General features: G+C 48.7%; 1 protein-coding gene across 1 annotated transcript in view; it reads left to right on the top strand.

Moving 5' to 3' along the window:
• TRIO (trio Rho guanine nucleotide exchange factor) overlaps positions 1-20,377 on the top strand; it is a 275,442-nt gene that overhangs the window by 221,618 nt on the left and 33,447 nt on the right. The window contains exons 34-38 of the mRNA XM_006874154.1: positions 6,109-6,401; positions 8,883-9,053; positions 11,411-11,506; positions 18,273-18,421; positions 19,808-19,874. Of these exons, the coding sequence (XP_006874216.1) occupies positions 6,109-6,401; positions 8,883-9,053; positions 11,411-11,506; positions 18,273-18,421; positions 19,808-19,874 (776 nt within the window). The remainder of the gene's footprint in view (positions 1-6,108; positions 6,402-8,882; positions 9,054-11,410; positions 11,507-18,272; positions 18,422-19,807; positions 19,875-20,377) is intronic.

Here is a 20,377-nt window from a genome sequence, read left to right as displayed (position 1 = left end):
GTTGCTTTGGAATCAGCACGTATATGGATTTCTTCTAGTAGGAAGCTGTCTTCCAGGTTTCTTGCGATAGTGAAGTGAGTGCATCTAGCATTGTCTCTCTTTGTTGGAAACACCTCAGTTGATTTTCAGTCCATTCCTCTAGACTTGTCACTAATGTGGCCAGTGTGGCAGGACTTTTTCCTTCAGTAACATCACTTCTTGGTCCTCTGCGACCTCGTGAAGAGGTTGAGCATCAAGCAGTTCCCTCTGTATGTTTTTCCATCTTCTTTTGATGCTTCCTGACTCCTTCGCTATTTTGTCCATAAAGCTCACAGGTTCTCCACAGGAGTTTTTGACAAATCGAGACTCGGTCTGTCTGTCACATGGTGCTGTGGGCTAAACGTGGGTTGGCGTGTTCGAACCGCAGATCTTAACAGTAGTTCGCCTGTGTGCTTATCCATTGCCTCACCAGGGTGCCTCGGTTTTACTCTGGTGCCCTTATAGACATACTTAGGACTTCTCAACCTGGTGAAAATGAGGAGAGGGCTCAAATGAAGTGGGACCCTTCTTGGTCTGCATCTAATAGGATACGGGTGTTTCTTTATTTCTTACATTTAAAAAGAAACAACAGAGCTCATGAATCCCAGATGCCCCCAGCTCCCAGACTGGGAGTGGACGGCGCCTCCTCCTCTCCCTGGGGAGCGAGCCAGAGCGTGTTGACTTTGTGGCCTTCGTTCCTGCGGTGGGACTGAGGGTCGGGACTCCCCCAGGCCTTCCCCCTTTTTCTCTAGCTTTCACTCCCTCTTTTATTTCAGAAGAAATCTAGCCTGGACTTAGTGTGTACTCTGACTTTGGCAAAAGAGCCATCCATGTGGAGTTTTTTTCCCCTTTCCAGAAAGAGAGGCGATCAACACTTTCATTGGTGTTCTGCCCCAGAGCTTCAGGCAGCTCACGCGTGGCCTTCCCATGTCCCGTCGGGCGTCGTTTCAGATGCCTGCCAGGTGTGTCTCTCTGTGATGAAAACAGGACAGCTTGTTTTAGAGTACATGCAGAGAAACAGAACAGAAACATCCCTGCTAGGTGACTTCGCTTGGACTTCACAGTCGACAAACGAGATGTCCAAGACAGCAGGCTGGGCCTCCGGTTAGAAAAATGACTCAGAACCTGGAAATGTTGTAAGGTTGATTGTTGAGCGCATACCAAGAACCGTTAAGTGGGTGGATTTTGCTCATGGGAATTATGTAGCTCAAGAAAGCTTATGCTTTTTAAACAATTAGTAGGTTACACCACCGGATGACAAAATGGTGGTTGTGTTGTGAAGTGCCATCAAGTTGATCCCAACTCATAGCGACCCTGTATAGGGTTTCCAAGGTGCCGTTGGTGGATTTGAACTGCCGACCTTGCGGGTCGCAGTCCAATGCTGATCCACACCAGGAGTTTGACTTCAATCATCAGTTAGCAGCTTTTTCTGAGAAAGGGAAACTGTATGAGTCTCTGACACGTAATGAGGCCACGCGTGTGAGAGCTGTCCCTTCACCCAGCCTCCTCTGCAGTTCACAGTTGTGTGGGACATCCCACAGGTGCACACAGAAAGCTTGGGGTCCAATATCAGGGTCGCTTCCTGTATGGACAGGCAGGATTTCCTAACATAGTTACTGTTGTGAATAGAACTCTGTGTTGTAAATTCAGACCTCTAAGCTGGTGGTTATAACCCCACTTGGGAATGGGTTGTGGTTGTTATGTTAACGAGGCAGAATTAGAGGAGGGTGATATAAAAGAGATGAGACAACGGAGCAGAGAAAAAGACAGATACCTAGACACCTGGAACTCTCCAAGGAACCAGGAAACTGAAGCTGAAGAGACAAGAACCTTCCTCCTGAGCCCACAGAGAGATCATTTTACCGAGAGCTGGTGCCCTGAATGTGGACTTCTAGTCTCCTGCACTGTGAGGAGATAAAGTTCTGTTCGTGAAAGCTACCCATTTGGAGCGTTTCTGTCCTTGCAGCAGGAGATAGGGTTACATGGAGCTGTGGTCACGGGTGCTCACTCTGGGTAGGATTGCTCTTGCTGTCATAGTGCCGCCCTGGGTGATGAGGAGAGGAGTTCCGGGAGTGCCGTGGGTTGGGTACTTGACTACTAACCAAAAGGGTCGTGGTTCAGACTCGCCCAGCAGTGTCTCAGAAGAAAGACCTGGTGGTTCACTTCTTAAAGATTGTTGTTGTTAAGTACTGTGGAGTCGGTTCCGACTTACAACGACCCTCCTTAGGGTTTCCAAGGCTGTAAATCTTTACAGGAGCAGAACGCCTCATCTTCCTCCCATAGAACCACTGGTAGTTTTGAACTGCCGACCTTGAGGTTAGCAGCCCAACTCATAACCACCACGCTTCCAGAGCTCCTTACCATCTTGAAATCCCTATGGGGTCACATGCTTTGGTCTTCTCAGATGAGATGGCTGTGCTTACTGGAAGAGGGACAGGGCCAACAAACTGCCCCTGTCTGGGTGGTGGACACTCGACCACCCCAGCCAGCAGCACATCACAGCCCCCAGGGGCTTTACTAGGGGAATTCAGCTGTGGGCAAACCAGTAATTCGAGCTCTTCCTGAGGTTACCTCAGCATCTAAAGCTCTGCATGTTGCATTGTGTGTATTCACCTCGTGCCCACAGCACTGGGGATTTTCATCCTCCGAGAGACGCTCTCAGAGCATGTGATTGTAATTAAAATATGCGGCTGAGCCGTTGGTCTGGAGAGCATGTCCTGTTTCTTCAGGCAGCCACAATATGTTCTCTTCACGAAGGCAAAAAGTTGAAATACATTGTCAGCTTTTGAAGCCCCTGATTTACGCGTTATGTCACAATTCAGCAAAGAGCACAGTGACACACAGCCCACTGGTGTAGGCAAAAAGGGTCCTGTTAGAAACGTGTGGTGTGCGGCTCTGTCCACAGGGGTCAGTAGCATTCATGACCAAGGACTGAGGAGGTGCCATGTGTCTTCTCTGTCCTTATGTCTGGGTGTTGGTCACTAATGGTCATCACTCTGTGGCTGAGGTATCAGACTCGCCCCGAATATATAATGTCTGCTACCTTACTGTTGAGCCAACTCTGATTCATAGCGACCCTACAGACAGCAGAGGAGAAGCCTCCTGGTCCCATTTCCTGCTCATGGTTACTGGTGTGTCTAAGGCCTTCCTTCCTAGTCTGTCTTAGTCGGGACGCTCAGCTGAAATCTGTCCATCATGGGTGATCCGGCTGATGGCCCAGTACCACATGCACCACCGCGGGACAGCTCACCAACGGTCTGTTTTAGAGTTTTAGCGGTGATGGGGCGATTTTCCCAGCATGGCATCAGGCTTCTTTCTGATGAAAAAGAATTTTCTGTCCCTCAAGAAAAAGTAACAAACTCAGCCAAGTTCCTCGCTTCAGTTGCAGTTGCCGGTTGCTACCAGTGGTTTGCTAAGCCCTCATTTTGCTGGCATGGTGGGATGCTGTCACGCGAGCCTTGATAAACAGAGCTTAGACGGAGAACTTTGTGTTCCCTTCAGAAGAGCAGTGCCTCTGATGTCTGACCTTCTCCCGGGGCACCCACTGAGGGGATACCAGTCTGCCAGCCATCTGAGGGGGGAGCTCTTGTGGCTGTGCCTCCCCTGTGCAGAGAACCGGACCATGCAGCTCAGAGAGGCGGGGACGGGATCTGCTTTCCTCTCCGAGACCATTGTACAAGCCGATCCTCACCCAGGAGAGACTAGCTAACACACCCCATGCTCATCCTTGTCCAGCTTGCTGGGTCCCCAGATCGCAGTTACTGGACCATAATTCATTCTCTCACCTCCAGTGGCCCATTGGGTCTGCTTAGCATCAGTGTGGTCCTCCCACCACGGGGGACTGCCTGGTCCCTGCTCACAGCCATCACACTCTCTCTCTATAACCTTGAATGTTTGGTTAGACTGTCAGGTTTCCTGGTAGGCATCTGCTTTTCACTGAAGGTTCCTGTTCTGTGTTCTATTGCTCCCTTACCAATGTCCTCCCAATTCTCATGCTCCATCCCAAAGCGTAGGTGAAGTTGATTGATTCTGTGGGTTATGTATGTTCAGACCAGCACTTGTCCCTTCAGTTCCCGTGAGGCATGGCATGGCTCCCTGGGACAGCTCCTGGTCTCCACTGCTGCCACCTTCACGTTCCCCATCTGTGCAGTCATGTGATAAAGGATGTTGAAGCAGTGGCGGCCTTTACTGTACGGGCTGTGAATTGGCGTGTTCTGTCTAGCTGCTGGTTTCTGATGCGTCCCTTCTGTACTTGCTTTGTGCCTCCTGCCTGCCAGGCACCTGGGAGCCCCTGGAGGACTCAGGCTCAGCCCGCTTAGTGGGGCCCTGCTGGACTGCAAATCGCAAATTGAGAGACAGTTCAAACCCACCAGCTACTCCATGGGAGAAAGACGAGGCTTTCTGCTCCCATGAAGATTTATAGCCTCAGAAAACTATACAGGGTCCCTATAAGTCAGAATCGCCTTGGTGACTGTAGGTTGGGGTGGTTTCAAGTGTCATCAAGTTGGTTTTATCCTACAGCACCATACCAGGACTCTGAGGGGGAACAGTAACACAGGGGGCGGGGGTTTACACATAATTTAGAACAATCAACCATTTGAGCTCAAAGGGGCAGCATTTACCCAAGGTGAAGGAGTGGGAAGAGGGAGGACGTGGAATGAGTGACATTCCATTGTGGGAATTGACATCAGTGACTTGAAGCAAAATGCACCTGAAGGGAAAGCAGATGCGCTCTGCAAACAGTCACAGAATTCACAATTTTAAAAGCGGCAGGAGCGGCCCTGCTGGAAGTACCTCCTGTGTGTGTGGAAGATTATATCCCTTTCCAGTCCATGGGCTGGCCACTGAAGACAGCAATCAGACGGGTGCCGTCGGGCCACTGTCTCGCCCACACGTCTGGAGTGTTAGTGGGACATGTGTGACGGTGAACGTCATCGCAGGACCAGGAGGGCTTACCTCACCCACTTCTCAGCTGTGGCCCGCAGACCTCTGAGTGTCTCATAGGTAACCGCTGCTGATACAGGGGCCTCCCGAGGGAGTATCTGCAGAGGCTGATTTAAGAAATCGATGTCACCCTATTCCCTGAAGTATTGTATTGTGTTGGAGCAGGCATCGGGCTGGGGGTGGCAAGCAGTGTTGGGGGCATGTTATGAAGCCCGCCTCAGCTTGAGGATTTGTTAAATGCTGCATTTTTGTTGTCAGTCTTTTGTCTCTTCCGAAATTAGCAGCCCCCCACTGAGTGTGTGTCATTTTGGGGGTCTAGTGACATGATTGTCTTGGATATATCTTCACAGAGGGTTTAGGTTCTTTGCGGAGGGGTTCACCTCCTCTCCTTTCTTTCTGTAACATGTCCATATAGGTTCCGTTACGCCGTTACTTACATTTCAAGTGAAGTGACTTTGCGTAGGCTGACAGTAAAGATGGCCCTGCTTGTACGATCCCAGTGAGTCCAGACATGGGAATGGTCAGGGAGTCTGGCATGAGCTGGCCCTTCCCACAGTTACGGGCTTTATCCTCGACATCCAGTGAGGTGACCTTCCAAATGTGTGCTTGCTTATCCCAAAGCCAGAGCAGCTTAAATCTACCCACAGCTGTAGCTTTTCTTATAAAATGACATCAGCGTGTCGTCGTGCGCTGATAGTGTTTGAACCAGTAAAGTTACCTGACAGGGCTGGTGTTGAGTGTGCCGACTGTTGTAGCCGACAGCGTTTCATTTCCTCTGAATTCTTCTTCCTTTGCATCAGTGTGAGCATGATTTAAAACTGCCTTCCAAGACCTTGGTGAGGCTTTGCATGGCTGATGGGATTTTATGTCTGTTTCCAGAGGGAGGGACATCTTGAGAAAGTTCATCTCCAGCAAAACTCAAGTGTGGTTACATTGAGTGAGCAAGAGCTTGTTGTGTGAGCGTGTGAGTGCACACACGTGTGCCTATGCATCAGGAAGGCCCTGGCTTGGCATTCTTTTCTGTGCTCCGCATACCACTGGATGGTTCCAACACGGGTACAATGGTGGCCTGAGAGCATGGCCTTCCACGCTGTAAGGATCTCTGTGGCAGTCAGTAAAACTCCTGCCTCTCTCTCGTCCTCACAGACTCGCTCTCCGTCTCCAGTAACGATGCCAGCCCACCTGCCTCCGTAGCATCTCTTCAGCCCCACATGATGGGCGCACAAAGCTCGCCAGGCCCCAAGCGTCCAGGGAACACGCTGAGGAAGTGGCTTACCAGCCCCGTGCGGCGCCTGAGCAGTGGCAAGGCCGATGGGCACGTGAAAAAGCTGGCCCACAAGCACAAGAAGAGCAGGGAGGTGCGTAAGAGCACCGACGCGGGCTCCCAGAAAGACTCAGACGACAGCGCAGCCACCCCACAGGATGAGACCGTGGAAGAGGTAAGGGTCAGTCTGCCATGGTGCAGGCCAAACACTGCAGCACCTGCCTTCGTGGTCTCTCTTCTCTTACACTCTGTGTGTCCTGGCTGTGGGAGCCCTGGGAACACAAACAAGGACGGTGCTCGACCTTTAGTTGGCCAGCTAAAGGGTTAAACCCACCCAGAGGAGCCTCAGAAATGGACCTGGGAATCTGCTTTTGAGAGGTCACTGCCCTAAAGACCCTGCGGAGCTCAGTTCCCCTCCACATACTTGGGGTCACCATGACCCCATTTGGTTCCTTTTTCCTCTTTACCAATTGTCTCTGAATCAGTTCTGATTCAAGAGGGTTACATGTGTGTCAAACTAGAACTGGGCCACATGGGGTTTCCATCGGTATGTCACCAGGCCTTTCTTCCAAGGTGCTCCTTGGTAAACTTAAACCTCTAACTTTTAGCTGTTTGCCTCACCCAGGGCCTCCCTCCTCCCATCACCTTAGTTTTAATGACATGTTTTTCTGTACTGAGCCCAGAAATCCATATTAATCCATGTACCCATTAAGTTGTCTGCTGAGGGACCAGTTAGACTTGGTGGGGACAAGACTGGAGTAGGCTGCTCCCATAAAAGCTTGATGGAGACCCACCTGTGGCTTCTCATAAAGAAACCTGACAACCCTGAGCTTTTCTCTTGGGGCTGGAGCTGAGCTCGTGCAGGCCAGCTTACTGTGTTCCTGCCGCATAGGCAGAGCCAGTCGGGCCCCCACTTGGTGGCACAGGAAACTGAGCCCCTGACTTGGCACTGAACGTCCTGGGAAAGATTGTGGCGGGCTCTCATCCTCCTGTTCACTCCCTGCACCGTCTGTACTTCTGTCTTATTATGAATAGAAACGATCTTGTTGAGCAGCTTTGCTAACTCAGTTCACACTGACCTCAGACATGCTTCAAGTTTGCTTCCAGACCACTGCAGTAGCTCGAAGATCATCTTCGCTACAGAGAGAGAGTCTTACAAATCTTTTAGTCTCTCAGGGCAAGTTACAAGTGCTGTAGCCTAGGAAGCCTGTAATGGCTTTTTGGAAAAGCTTGAAGTAACTGCCCAAATGAGCAAACTGAGATGCAAAGTGACATGTGCCTTTTGGGAAATGGAGCCGATAGAGTTACAGACGAAGCAACCTTGAGTTTTTGTACAAGGATCGTATCTGCGGCACACAGTGGAGAGAAGCTCAGTGAAGACTGGGGTGTGCTCACAGGCCAGCCAGGGGTCCTCACAAGTCCATTTCTTCACACGTAGGCTCTTGTGGAAGGAGCAGTAGCACCCTCCTGTCTACAGGGTGGGCCTTTCTGCACGAGGGTATCAGTGAGAGTACCCTCAGGGTGTCCAGCTGCAACTCCTCCAGGCCCAAAACGTAAAAGGCAGAGAGGGACAAGAGAAGATTTGTATCATTTCATTTCCTTGGTGAGAGTGTGTTCTCAACTTACTTATCTTGTCATTGACCTTCGACTGGAGTTTCTGACACTACATTCTCCTGGATCTATTTCATAGATCCCGTGAAGTGCATGGGGTGGTTCTAGTCTCCCCTATAGGGTCCCAGTGAGTCAGAGCTGACTCGACAGTAGTGGGTCTACGTCTTCTGCTTGTGTGCCATGGAGTCAGCTCCGTCTCATAATAACCCTGTACGGGGTTTCCGAGGCTGTAAGTAAGTCTTTACCAAAGCAGGAAGCCTCATCCTTCTCCTGAGGAGCAGCTGGTGAATTTGAACTGCTGACCTTATGATTAGTGGCCCTGTATATAACCCAACTATCAACACTCGCGGAAGCAGCAGTCAAGAGATCAGACAACGTATTTTATTGCATTGGGCAAATCTGCTGCACAGGAACTTTTTAAAGTACTGTCAAGACCAGAGATGGCAGCTTGAGGACTAAGGTGCACCTGACCCAAGCCATGGTATTTTCAATAACCTCATATGGATGCAAAAGCTGGACAGTGAATAAGGAAGATTGTAGAAGAATTGATGCCTTTGAGTTGTGGTGTTGGAGGAGAATACTGAAAGTGCCAGGGACTGCCAAAAGAACCAATAGATCTGTTTTGGAAGAAGTACAGCCAGAGTGCTCCTTAGAGGCCAAGATGGCTAAGCTTCGTCTCTCCTACTTTGGACATATTGTCCAGAGGAAACAGTCGCTGGAGAAGGATGTCATGCTGGGTAAGTTGGAGGGTCAGAGAAAAAGAGGAAGACCCCTAACGAGATGGATTGGCCAGGTGGCATCATTGATGGACTCAAGTGTGGCAGCGGTGGTGAGGTTGGCCCAGGATCGGACATTGTTTCATTCTGCTGTGCATGGGGTTGCTATGAGTCGGTTCTGACTCAATGGCACCTGACAACAACAACATATAACCCACGCCCATAACACCGGCATTGCCATCACGACCTGGAGCGTAACACACCCCTACACCTAGAGTCTTTTCTGTCCTAACCTAGAGTCTAACGTGCCCGTGCTGGTTTGGTTTCAGAGGGGCCGGAACGAGGGCCTGAGCAGCGGCACCCTGTCCAAATCATCGTCATCGGGGATGCAGAGCTGTGGGGAAGAGGAAGGGGAGGAGGGGGCCGATGCTGTGCCTCTACCACCGCCCATGGCCATCCAGCAGCACAGCCTTCTCCAGCCGGACTCGCAGGATGACAAGGTAACAGCCACGCTCAGGACTGCAGGAGCCCGCAACTGTGACGAACAGAGCCCAGCACGTAGTTTTCTTCCTATAGGCCTGAGGCCGCATCACTGTGTCTGGGCATGCTAGTGACCCCTCACGTGGGCTGCTCTTAGAGTACTCTTAGCATTTCTCTGCACAAGGCCGAGCACCCTTGTGGGACTTGCCAGGCTAAGACCCTGGGTCAGCATCAGACCGCTCGTGCTCTCCGTGGTGTGTTGGCCTGAAGGTGGCTGTCTAGTTGAGACTGGACTACTGTCACTGACTTCTCAGCACACCCCCACCCCACCCCCGAGTCTGTGGGCTCAGCTAGCAGAGTAGGGGACTTGCTTGGGGGATAGACGTGAGGATGTCACTTTTTGTCTTGAGCTCTTTTCAAAACCTAGAATGATCCTCAACATCCCAACTTAAGAACCCAAGAAAAAAATGGTAAAAAGGAAACGTGATCAGTATAATGTGCCCTTCCAATCCAGCATTGCCACCGCATTGTTCTTCTCAGCGATGTCAGGTGTTGGAAACCGCATTCGGCCGCCATTATGGGTGATTTTGCTTTGCTTTGTGTCTGATTTTGACAGGAACTAAGTTTTCTAAGGAAAACAGATGTTTTCTATATTTTACCCCCCTTTCGTTTCCTCCCCAACTCCCCTTGCCTGCACTGCAGCAGGCCCTGCTGGGTTACCTGTGCTTCACTGACCCAGAACTCTCGTGCCTGACCACTGTGCAGTCCAGCACCAACCACCATGCCTCCTGTACTCCATTTATCCAAAGCAGCCCTTCTTTACAGAAATCTAGGTCCTCCTCCCTGTTAGTCCTCAGGCCAGCGCCAGGAGCTGCAGGTCTGAGGAGGACAGTTGTAGATGAAGGACTTGGTGTGGATGTGAGTCTCCAGGTGCTTAGGAAGGGAGACCCCCAGGTGAGAAAGGGTCTGGACACGCTGTGCTCGGACCGTGACTGGCTGCATACTGAGGACGTGCTGTTTCTCTGGCCACCCCTAACCTGTTTAGAAATGAAAATGTTGGAATCTAGGAGGCTTTCAACCCAACTAGAGTGTTTTCCCCATTTAAAGGGTGAGCTATGCGGTACACTCATTTCTCAGTTAGCGTGTTAGCGCATTGGTAGCAATTCGTCATTGAAAAGCAAATCTATAGTGATGTTCCCAGGCGGTCTGCTATCTCATGACTAATTTTTTGTTCTGTTCTGTTCTGTTTTCTCTTTTTGTAAACTTTCACTGCAGCATTATGTTGACTTGTGTTCTGTGTCTGTTTGGGCTCAGTTTCCTTACCTTTCCATTTGACTGGGTTTTTTTTTTTTTGGTTGGTTTTTGTTTTTTTCCCATTGCTTTCCTCTTCCACCCCCGCCCCCCCACCCCATATTCCAAACTTCATTGGAGCACACCCATGTCTGTTTTGTGGACCCACCTCTGTGAAAGCCCTGTGGGACATGTATGAATTCATGTGTCATGTGTGGGAACTGTGTCTTGGGGACAGCCGACCTGCGTCACACACACCTCTGCTGTCCTTAATATGAAGCAAGGCTCATATTACGTCCCCCTTCAGTTTCCACTTATCCCACAGCGAAAGTAATCTGCAAACACACCCAGTTTGCCAATTACTGAGACCTGACTCTAGTGGCCACCCCCCGAGCCCCCGTTCCTGTCGACCCCTTTACACCCTGGATTCTGGCCCTAAGTGGCATCTGGTAGCTTGTGAGCCGCACATCTTCTGTACTCGGCACTAATCGTGGGGAAATGGATAGCGCAGGAAATGGTGAGCTCGTCCCCTGCCCCCACCCCCCTCCGTCTGGCCAGGCACCCCGGCTCCTGGACTTTCTTTTTTTTTTTTTAATCTTATCACCACCCCAGAGACAAATTCTCGCCAATTCAATTGTACCGTTCTGTCCCTCATCACGTACTCCAGGTTCATTCATCAGATCCGAAGTCTGCCATTCTTCCGTGGATCAGACTCTGTATTTTGTTGGTTTCTCCTTCACCTGTAGTCTGGCCAGCAGTTGCACAAGTTACAGCTAGGGCAGTCCCCTGCCTGGTCACCTCTGTGAAACCCGTGCGATGTGACAAGACTGCAGATCAAACACAGGCTGGGTCTGCTGCCCCCATGTACCCCAGAGCAGGTCTTAATTCCCATTTCCTGTCTGGACATTGTCAGTTCAGAAAGGATAGCTTTGAAATAAATGCAAACCACCCTAAACCGATGGTCTCTTTGTCTGGAATTACTTCTCAACAAGCGATGGAGCTTGCAGAGAATGTGTTGTCTGTCTGTCCGGTTACTAACAGGAGGCCTTCCTCTGCCCCCGCCCCTCTCTCTGAACTTCTTCCTTAGGCCTCTTCTCGGTTATTAGTCCGCCCCACCAGCTCCGAAACGCCGAGTGCCGCCGAGCTTGTCAGTGCGATCGAGGAACTCGTGAAAAGCAAGATGGTAAGGCTGCCCGGAGACAGCCTCAGAGTCGGAAGCTGCTCCCACGCGCTACGTGCAAGTGATCCACCTGTGTCCGCGTCGCGCTTGGGTCTGTGGACAGGGCCGTTCCGCTTCTGTCCGACAGTGGGCTGGACTCTGGGGGACCCACACTTTTTCTCCTACTGCTCTGGTATCTGTCACTTGGGTTCATGATGCACAAGAGAGAAAGGCCCAGCTTACTAGAGAAGAGCTTTGTTTTCCTAGTGGCCTCTGTCTGACCACTTGGTCAAGTTGGACTCATGTGATGCAAGCTCCCAGGCTAAAGGTTGGTTGGGAGTAGGATGCTTCTCACCAAATCAAATCCATTGATTTCTCAGCGTCTTGTCACCTTTCCTAACGGAAATGGAGAACCACTAATGGTAACAACATGTCAAAATGGTATGTATGTCCTGCAAGGAGTGCTTGGTGGGCTTGAACTGCCGCCCTTGTGGTTCACAGTCCAGTGTTTATCCTACAGCACCACACCAGGAGTCCCAAAAAACCCTTGTTGTTGTTAACTGCCGTCAAGTTGGTTCCGACCCATAGTGACCCTGTATAGCTTGAACCACCAACGTTGGAGGCCAGCTCATTAACCCCCAGCACCACACCAGGACTCTAAAAAAGCCTTAAGAGATTTAAAACACAAAAACTGTTACCCCATACTATAGATGAGGAAGGCAAGACACGTGTAAAGTTTACAAACTTGGCTAGCTCTCAGTTGCAAAGCTGTGATGATACTGTAATTAATTTAAATAACTCCCAGGTTGTTGATGTTATGTGCCGTGGAGTCGGTTCTGACTCACAGCGACCCTGTACAGGGTTTCCGAGGCTGTAAATCTTTACGAGAACAGCCGGTAGTTTGGAATTGCTGACCCTGAGGAATGCATACTTATGTTGTTTTCAGGGTCTTCCTACTGTAAACATCCATGTTGTTTCCATGCATTGGAATAGCTGTATCAGGAAGTTTACTTCTTAAACATTAGAAATTGTTCTTCCTTCAGCTAATATTAACTGAGTACCAAGATATCATTCCCTGCTCTTCTCCCAGCCCTGTTACATGCCATGGAGTTGGTACCAACTCATAGCAACCCTTTATAGGGTTTCCGAGGAGTGGCTGGTGAGCTTCAACCACCGACCTTCAGTTCAAACCAACCTTGCGGTCCAGTGCTTATCCTACAGTGCCACACCAGTACTCCAACCATAGATGGCTTCTAATGAAACTAGTGACTACATCAAGTGGGAACTATATGTTAAAATCCCAGGCTGGAACTTGCATCCGACACAGTTGGAAATCAGTCACTGGGCAGTCATCCATATTCTGGAAGAGCCTGGTGGGCTTTGAGTTAGACAGGTTGCTAGGACTTGATGGTAACAAGGAACTCAGGTTCCACTGATAAAGATCTGGAAATCATTCTGGTCAGAACTAAATTACAACCACAGTCTGGACTTTTCTCTGTAATAACAAGTCTGTTAGCAAGAGGTGATTGACTTGTGTCTGCTGGGTCTTTAGAGTCCTGGTGTGGCATTCTAGGATAAGGACTAGACAGTTAACTGAAAGGTCAGCAGTTCAAGCTCACCAGCCACTCCTCGGAAACCCTATACAGGGTCGCTATGAGTTGGTACCGACTCAACGGCACTTAACAACGGCAACTGAGTCTTCAGCCCTTTGGAACCCTAAAGAGGCCATTTACCATATCAACAGTGTGATCGTTAGAATCATCGCCACCTAATGACTGACTTCGGTTCCCCAGGAAATTCTGGGGGGCAGCACTTCGGTAACCTTCAAGTCATTACACCCCACATATTTGACTTCCATTCAGTTTTAAGTGGACATCCCCTCTTGTTCTCCGAGTGCTGAGGAGGTTGATGTCTTTCAACTTTTGCTGACTTAGTCCCCTCCGCATCGTTTGAAACCGAGTTATCTCTACTCACATAATGTCTCTCTTGAAGCCAACAAAAAGCAGCTGGTGCACAGGAAAGAACACAGGTTTTGGAGTTACAGAGACTTGGGTTCAAACCTCCTACTTGTAGTTGAGTTAACGCTGGGCAGGTGCTGAGCCTGCATCTTCCAGCTGGGATCATAAAATGCCGTTTGTTAAGTCCCTGACAAGACCCTGCCTTCTTAGGGTGTTTCAGACCACCCCATTTTCTCTGGAGAACCACTTTCATGCTGTTCTGAGCCTCCTGAACCAGTACTCCATACATTAAAGCCTCGTGAAACCTCACCCCTGCAATTCCTTCCTCCCTCCACCTCCACATTTGTCTTCCATACAGCTATGTTAAAGGTATACCCATTCTGAGCATTAGTAGCAGCCTGGTAGTAGCCTACAGCCTCTGTGATTATTTGAACTTGACTTTGGTTTTCTTCACTCTGTTGATTTAAATGTGAGAGATACCACAAAGAGTTAGAGTGCGTTATTTCAGTATCTCCACTGAAGATGTTAGAAGACCAACAGAAGGAAGCAGCAGAACGGAACTCATACAAAGAAACTAATCAGTTCAATCAGAAAAACAGTGAAATAATGAAACAAAAAAATTTGCTCTCTGAAAAAAGAGGAAGGCATTAGATAAGCTTCTTAAGAAAACAGAACATTTACAGCTGCCCAGCAAAAAGACAACCTGTTTGACACCCAAGCAGCAAAGGACTTGAAAGGACGTTTCTCCAAAGAAGACACCACACACACAGTCAGCGGCTCCACATCCTTAGTCATCATCAAGTGCCATCCAGTTGGTTCTGACTTACAGCTGGTGGATTTGAACTGCCGACCTTAGGGTTAGCAGAGTCCAGTGCCTGCACTGCATCACCACACCAGGATAAATCAAACCCACCGTAAGCTCTACCACTTCTCCTCCACTAGAATTGGTAAGTGCCAACAAGGCGGTTCCGACTCATAGTGACCCAGCTTAGGGTTTCCTAAGCGGAGGTGATGAGTTTGAACCACTGACCTTGTGGTCTTAGAGCTGAGTGCTTATCGTACAGCGCCATACCAGCACACCCCCATTAGAATAGCTTTTTATAAGTAAATCAATAAACAGGAAATCACTAGTGTTGATAGGATATGGAGAAAGTGGAAACCCGTCATCCTTCTTCTTGTTAAGTGCCAACAAGTACGTTCCAACTCGTATCTACGCCATATAGGTTTTCAAGGAGCGATTGGTGGGTTTGAACTACCGAATTAACAGTCCAGTGTTGAGCCTGCAGCACCACACCAGGACCCCACATCCATTGTCAGGGGAATGTAAAATGGTTTAACCACTATGGAAAAGAATAGTGGTTCCTCCAAAAGAACCACAGAATTATAATATGTATAAAGATGGTTTGAAAATTGAAATAGTAGACAAGCATAATTGTTCATAGGTTAAAAAAATAATACAAAGGTCATGCATAGTCACAAAGTGAGTAATTATAAGGGGGAATAAACAAGAAATTCAGACAGTCTTGAGACATTACGTTTAGTTAGAGTCTTAACTGGATGAAACAGTTTGTTAAGAAAACAATTTCTCGAAACCATAGTCACCATCTGTCAGTGGAGGCTTGCTTGTTGCTTTGATATTGAACAGGTTTTCTTGGCGCTTCCAGAAGCCACTGGGAAGTAGGGCCAGGTGACTTGCCTTCTGGAAATCGGCCAGCTGACAACCCCTCAGGAGAGAGAACACCAATGCAACCCTATTTCCTATAAGAAGCAGAGCTAGTGACCCAGGAACTGCCCACACGAGATAGCCAGAGGGTTTTACAGATCGTTCTCCAGAGCTCTGAAGTCCCAGGAACTCCGACTCGGTGTTGGCCTTGTCCTGAGCATGGTATTTTCACCATGTATCATTCATGTAGAAGGCAGAAGGGCAGTGTCAAGGTAGGGAACGACACAGATGTGACAGGAACCTACAGCCTGACTGCATCCTCATCAGGGCGTCCACTTCCCCTGGCTGACCGATCCCAATAGGACGCTTCAGGTCCTCAGACACACCGGGACTCAGTGACCTCACCGCCTCACACTCCTTCTGCTACAGGAGGGCTCCGAGCCTTGCTTGTCCTTGCCTTTTTCTCACAGTTTAAGTGGAAGGATTTAATCTCATGCCCTCAGCTGTGTCTCCACAAGGCGAGACAGCATTCTCCCCTCATCCTGCCCACCATCGAGTCCCCATCAAAGCCCCACGTGGCCCAACAGCACCACTCAGCCTCGGCTACATACAGAAGCTATCTGTTTCCAGTGAAGGCCACTCTCTATGCATTTAAAATAGCGCTGGTTTTGAATCAGACTCTCCTCTCCACCAACTTAATTGTTGTGTTTTGTAAACAAGAACAGCATGTAGTAAGGTTTTACAGCTATAGGGGTTTTGCTCAGCAAGATTGAATTGAATTGCTTAAACATAAAGGCAGGATAGTCAGAAATAAAAGTCCTCACATCGTGATCAGTGATGGAAGGTTTGGAGTCATCAAAGACTCCATTTTTCTTGGCTCCACAATCAACGCTCCTGGAACCAGCAGTGAATGGTGTGGTGCATGGGGCAGATCTGCTGCAAACTACCTCTTCAAAGTGTTAAAGGACAAGGATGTCACTTGGCGGGCTACTGTGTGCCTGATCCAAGTCCTGGGGTTTTCAGTCATCTCATGTGCATGTGAAACTTGGGAACTGAATAAGGAAGATCAGAGAAGAATTGGTGCATTTGAATTACGGTGTTGGAGAGAATATTAAAAGTGCCATGGACTACCAGAAGAACCAACAAGATCTGTCTTGGAAAAAATAAAACCAGAATGATCCTGAGAAGTGAGGATAGAAAAACTATCTCTTCTATTTTGAGCACATTAGGAGGGACCTGTCCCTGGAGAAAGGGCATCATGCCTGGTAAAGTGGAGGGTCAGCAAAAAAGAGGAAGACACCCTCTCTCACCGCAACAAGATGGATTGGCACAGTGGCAGCAACAAAGGGCTCAAACAACAACCCTGTAAGGACAGCGCAGGACTGGGCAGTGTTTCATTCTGCTGTGCATAGAGTCACGAGGAGTCACCAAACAACAACAAAGACAGGTTCAGTCCCTCGCTGTTAGGAGAGGAAATAGGACAGGGATTTGGTTTCTGCTTTTGCTATGAAGTATTGTTCTTATTGTTAAGTGCCATTGAGTTGGTTCCGACTCATAAGGACCCTGTCTAGGGTTTCCAAGGAGCGGATTTTCAGTTTGAACTGCCAACCTTGTGGTTAGGAGTCTAGTGCTTATCCTACACCTTATCCTGAGCTTAAATGTGAGTTTTGAATTGGAAATGAATTAAGTGGACTTTCAGTTAGTATTGTGATTTTTTTTTTTTTTTTTTTCAATCCAAAGAAAAGTCACATTTCCCAGTTGAGTAAGTGAGTGCGCTGTTACGTGTCCAGCTGTGCTGTAGAAATGTTAACAGAACCACAAACCACTACACATTGGAGTACACTGCACACAGGAGTGTGTGGAACCCTGGTGTGGAGCTGTAGGATAAGCACTGGGCTGCTTGACCTCTATGCAAGGTCACTATGAATTAGAACCAACACTACGGCCGGCACACAGCAACATAAAGAGCCATAGTGGTGCAGTGATAAAGCACTCAGCTGCTAACCTCTTGTTAGGTACTGTCAAGTCAGTTTTGATTTATAGCGACCCTGTACAGGGTTTCTGAGGAGCTGCTGGTGGGTTTGAACTGCTGACCTTCTGGTTTGTGGTCCAGTGCTGATCCTACGGTGCCACACCAGCAGTCTTGCTGTCAACCATTCAAACCCACCAGCCACTGTGCGCAAGAGAGACGTAGTCGTGTACGCTGGTAGGATGTCGATCCATGGGAACTGCCTAGGTCAGTTCTGCTGGGCTCTACAGGCACACTCGGAATTGGGATCAGTTGTCAGCAGTAAGTCTGATTTCTGGGTTTCTCCCTAAAAGCTTTATGAAGCCAAAATAATAAGTACCAATTAGGAAGTAGTCGGTCACTAACCACTGTCACATCGTTGCCCCATAGAAAGAAGTGACAGGTATTGTTTTCATTGATTTATAGAACTCCACAAAGCTTTGTGGTGGGTTGTGTTGAGGATACAACAATAAACTGAAACCCCGTAGGGACAGAGTCATGAGGAAGAACTAGGTACGAGCGTGACTACTTCCGTCCATGGAAGGGGGGGATGGAAAGATACTGTAAATGTCATGAGGTGGAAATTGATTTTAGCTGATTGACTTGTGTGCGTTGACATCTGAAGGTGGGCTTCCTGAGTTCCCACGGCTTCATGGGGTAATCAGGGAACTGATGGGTTCCTTTAACCTGAAGTAGGTTCTGTGTGTGTAGCCGTGGTACGTTAGCACTGTGTGTATCTGGAAGCTGACGTGTTCCAGAAGATTCCACACACTTCTGAAACGCGCAGACTTTCATTTGGTGGGAATATAACACAACAGACTTTACAAGGTTTCCAAGTAAGTGATTTTTAAGCTGCAGATTGTATCCAGAAATGGGCACAGTGTGTGGATGTAGGCAGATTGCATGATTTCTGATAATTTGGTATGAAAGAAGAGGAAAATGTACATAAATTCGTTGTCCTTGTCATTGTCACCTTTCCTTCCGGCTCCGGCTCCTTGTACCCCGTTTTTCCTCCATTGTGGGTACGTGTTTCCGTGCTGTATCACCCCATACACGCGTGGAGTCCATGACCTCAGAGCACTCGTCTGTGTTCTCTGGTCGGTGAGATTTTCTCATCCTGTTCCAGGTCATGAGCAGTACTGACAGTTATTTCTCTTCCAGGCGCTGGAGGACCGCCCCAGCTCGCTCCTCGTGGACCAGGGAGACAGCAGCAGCCCTTCCTTCAACCCCTCCGACAACTCCCTTCTGTCTTCTTCCTCGCCCATTGACGAGATGGAGGAGAAGAAATGTAGCTCCCTGAAGAGGCGACAGTAAGACTGTGTCATTGTCATTGTCATTGTCTGGAGCACTCCCTCCTGTCTCTATCACCCTTGAATGGGATTGGGGTTGATTCTGCTACAGTTGGCCCCATTGGAGGAGAGACCAGGTCTCCTACTGAGTAGCTGTGTGCACACTCCCGTGTGAGTGAGTCTGGAACACACCTGAGGGCACAGTGAGCCGAAACTGTGGTTCCGTTGTTTTGTTTCCTTACTCTGCGACATTTCTGAGGGAATGTGATGGAAGGCAGAGTATACCTTCTTGTCCCTGCTGGTGAGAAACTGCTACATCTTTTCTTGTGTGTGCAGTTGTGAAGGAGAAAGAAGAAAATTAGCTACAGTTCCGAAAACTCAAGCGTTTCTTGAACATACCTTAATGGTAGTACTCTTGTGCTCCGGCAGCTAATGGTGAACAGGGGTCCAGGAAAGTAGGACTGCACTGAAGTTTCCTTTGTAGATGGGGAAAGGCTGTTCATAAGCTGTATAAGGTTGTTATTGTTAACTGCTATCGAGTCATTTCTGACCCACAGCAACCCTGTATAGTGTTTCCAAGGAGTGGCTGGTGAGCTTGAACCACTGGCCTTGTGGTTCAAATGACTTTGCAGTCTTATTTGATGCTTTATCCATGGTCCTTGAATGCTGCTAAGGAGTTAATGCCTGACTGGTGGTGTAACATTAAAGGGCTTAGTTCTAAGCCAGCCAAGTGCTTCCAGGGAGGAAACCTGGCTGCCTGCTCCCGCTAAGATTATAGCCTAGGAATCCCTGTGGGACAGATTTACTCTGTCACACCTGGAGTCGAAAATCACTTGATGGCATCTTACAACAGCAGAACGACACTCAGCACATACTAGGGGCCCTGATCTGTGTTGAGTGAACAAATCAGCCAGCCAAGCAGCCTGCCTTTTCAGGCCAGCTGAGGTGGTTTGCGGTCCTGATCAAGTAACTATCTCCCAGTGGCTGAGTGCCCTCGTGTGATCACTGAGCCATCCAAAATAGACATTTCTGAGTGACGGGGCCAGCCAAAAGGCTCTAAACACCTGAGGTGAAAGGCTTTCTTTATAAGTCCCTTGGACTTCAAATGGCTAAATTGATTTGAAATGTTTCCTTCAGTGTCCTGCCTGCATGACAAAGCTAGGCCTCAGTGGGGCCCATGCTGGTACTCCTTTGCTGATATCTGTCAGGTGATGCCGCCGCTCTCGTGAGTCCCCTGCCTGAACCTGTAAGTCAGGTGGGGCTCACGGGAATTGAAGGCCCACCTGTAGCAGTCTAGATCATCAGACACAGTCCCAGCGTGGCCCTGTCCTCACAGACGTAAAAGTATAAAGGAATTCCTTGACAAAACCGAGTCCTGGTGGTAAGCCTCTTCTTCTCTCTTTGCAGCTACGTTTTACAAGAATTAGTGGAGACCGAGCGTGACTATGTACGGGACCTGGGCTACGTGGTTGAGGTAGATATTTTCAGAGACAATCACCTTATCACAACCCCAAGAGTTGTCCAAAAAGGTGGTGTTGACACCGTTTAACATCCCTGAAAGCTTTAACAGCATGTTTGAGTTGAAGAAAAATAAAAAACACCATCAAAAAGGCATTTCTGTAAAACAACATTATCCTGTTATCTTAACAATTTGTGTTCTAGTAAATACTTCTGTTTTTGCTCAATGCATCTCGAGGTGGTCAGTTTTGTTTTACAGTTACATTTTTAAATTCTGGTCAACCCTTGCATTTATCTGTTAGACTCTTGCCTCATTAGAGTGTGTTCCACCACAGAACAGAGAACATGCAGTCTGAAGAGAGTTGATGTGGCCCAGCTATAGATTCCCATCCCCTGGAGCCACGAGTTCAGAACTTGTCCTGGGGCCACAATAGCCCATTAGCTTATAGTTTTGCACTGAATGAAAGCATCACACTTTGATCAAAAGTTGCTAAGTGCTCTTGTGTTGTTGTTGTTGTT

This window comes from Chrysochloris asiatica, unplaced genomic scaffold (assembly GCF_000296735.1).
Source record: "Chrysochloris asiatica unplaced genomic scaffold, ChrAsi1.0 scaffold00264, whole genome shotgun sequence".
NCBI lineage: Eukaryota > Metazoa > Chordata > Mammalia > Afrosoricida > Chrysochloridae > Chrysochloris > Chrysochloris asiatica.
The sequence above is the reverse complement of the archived record's forward strand: the minus strand, read 5'-3'. Positions and strand labels throughout refer to the sequence as shown.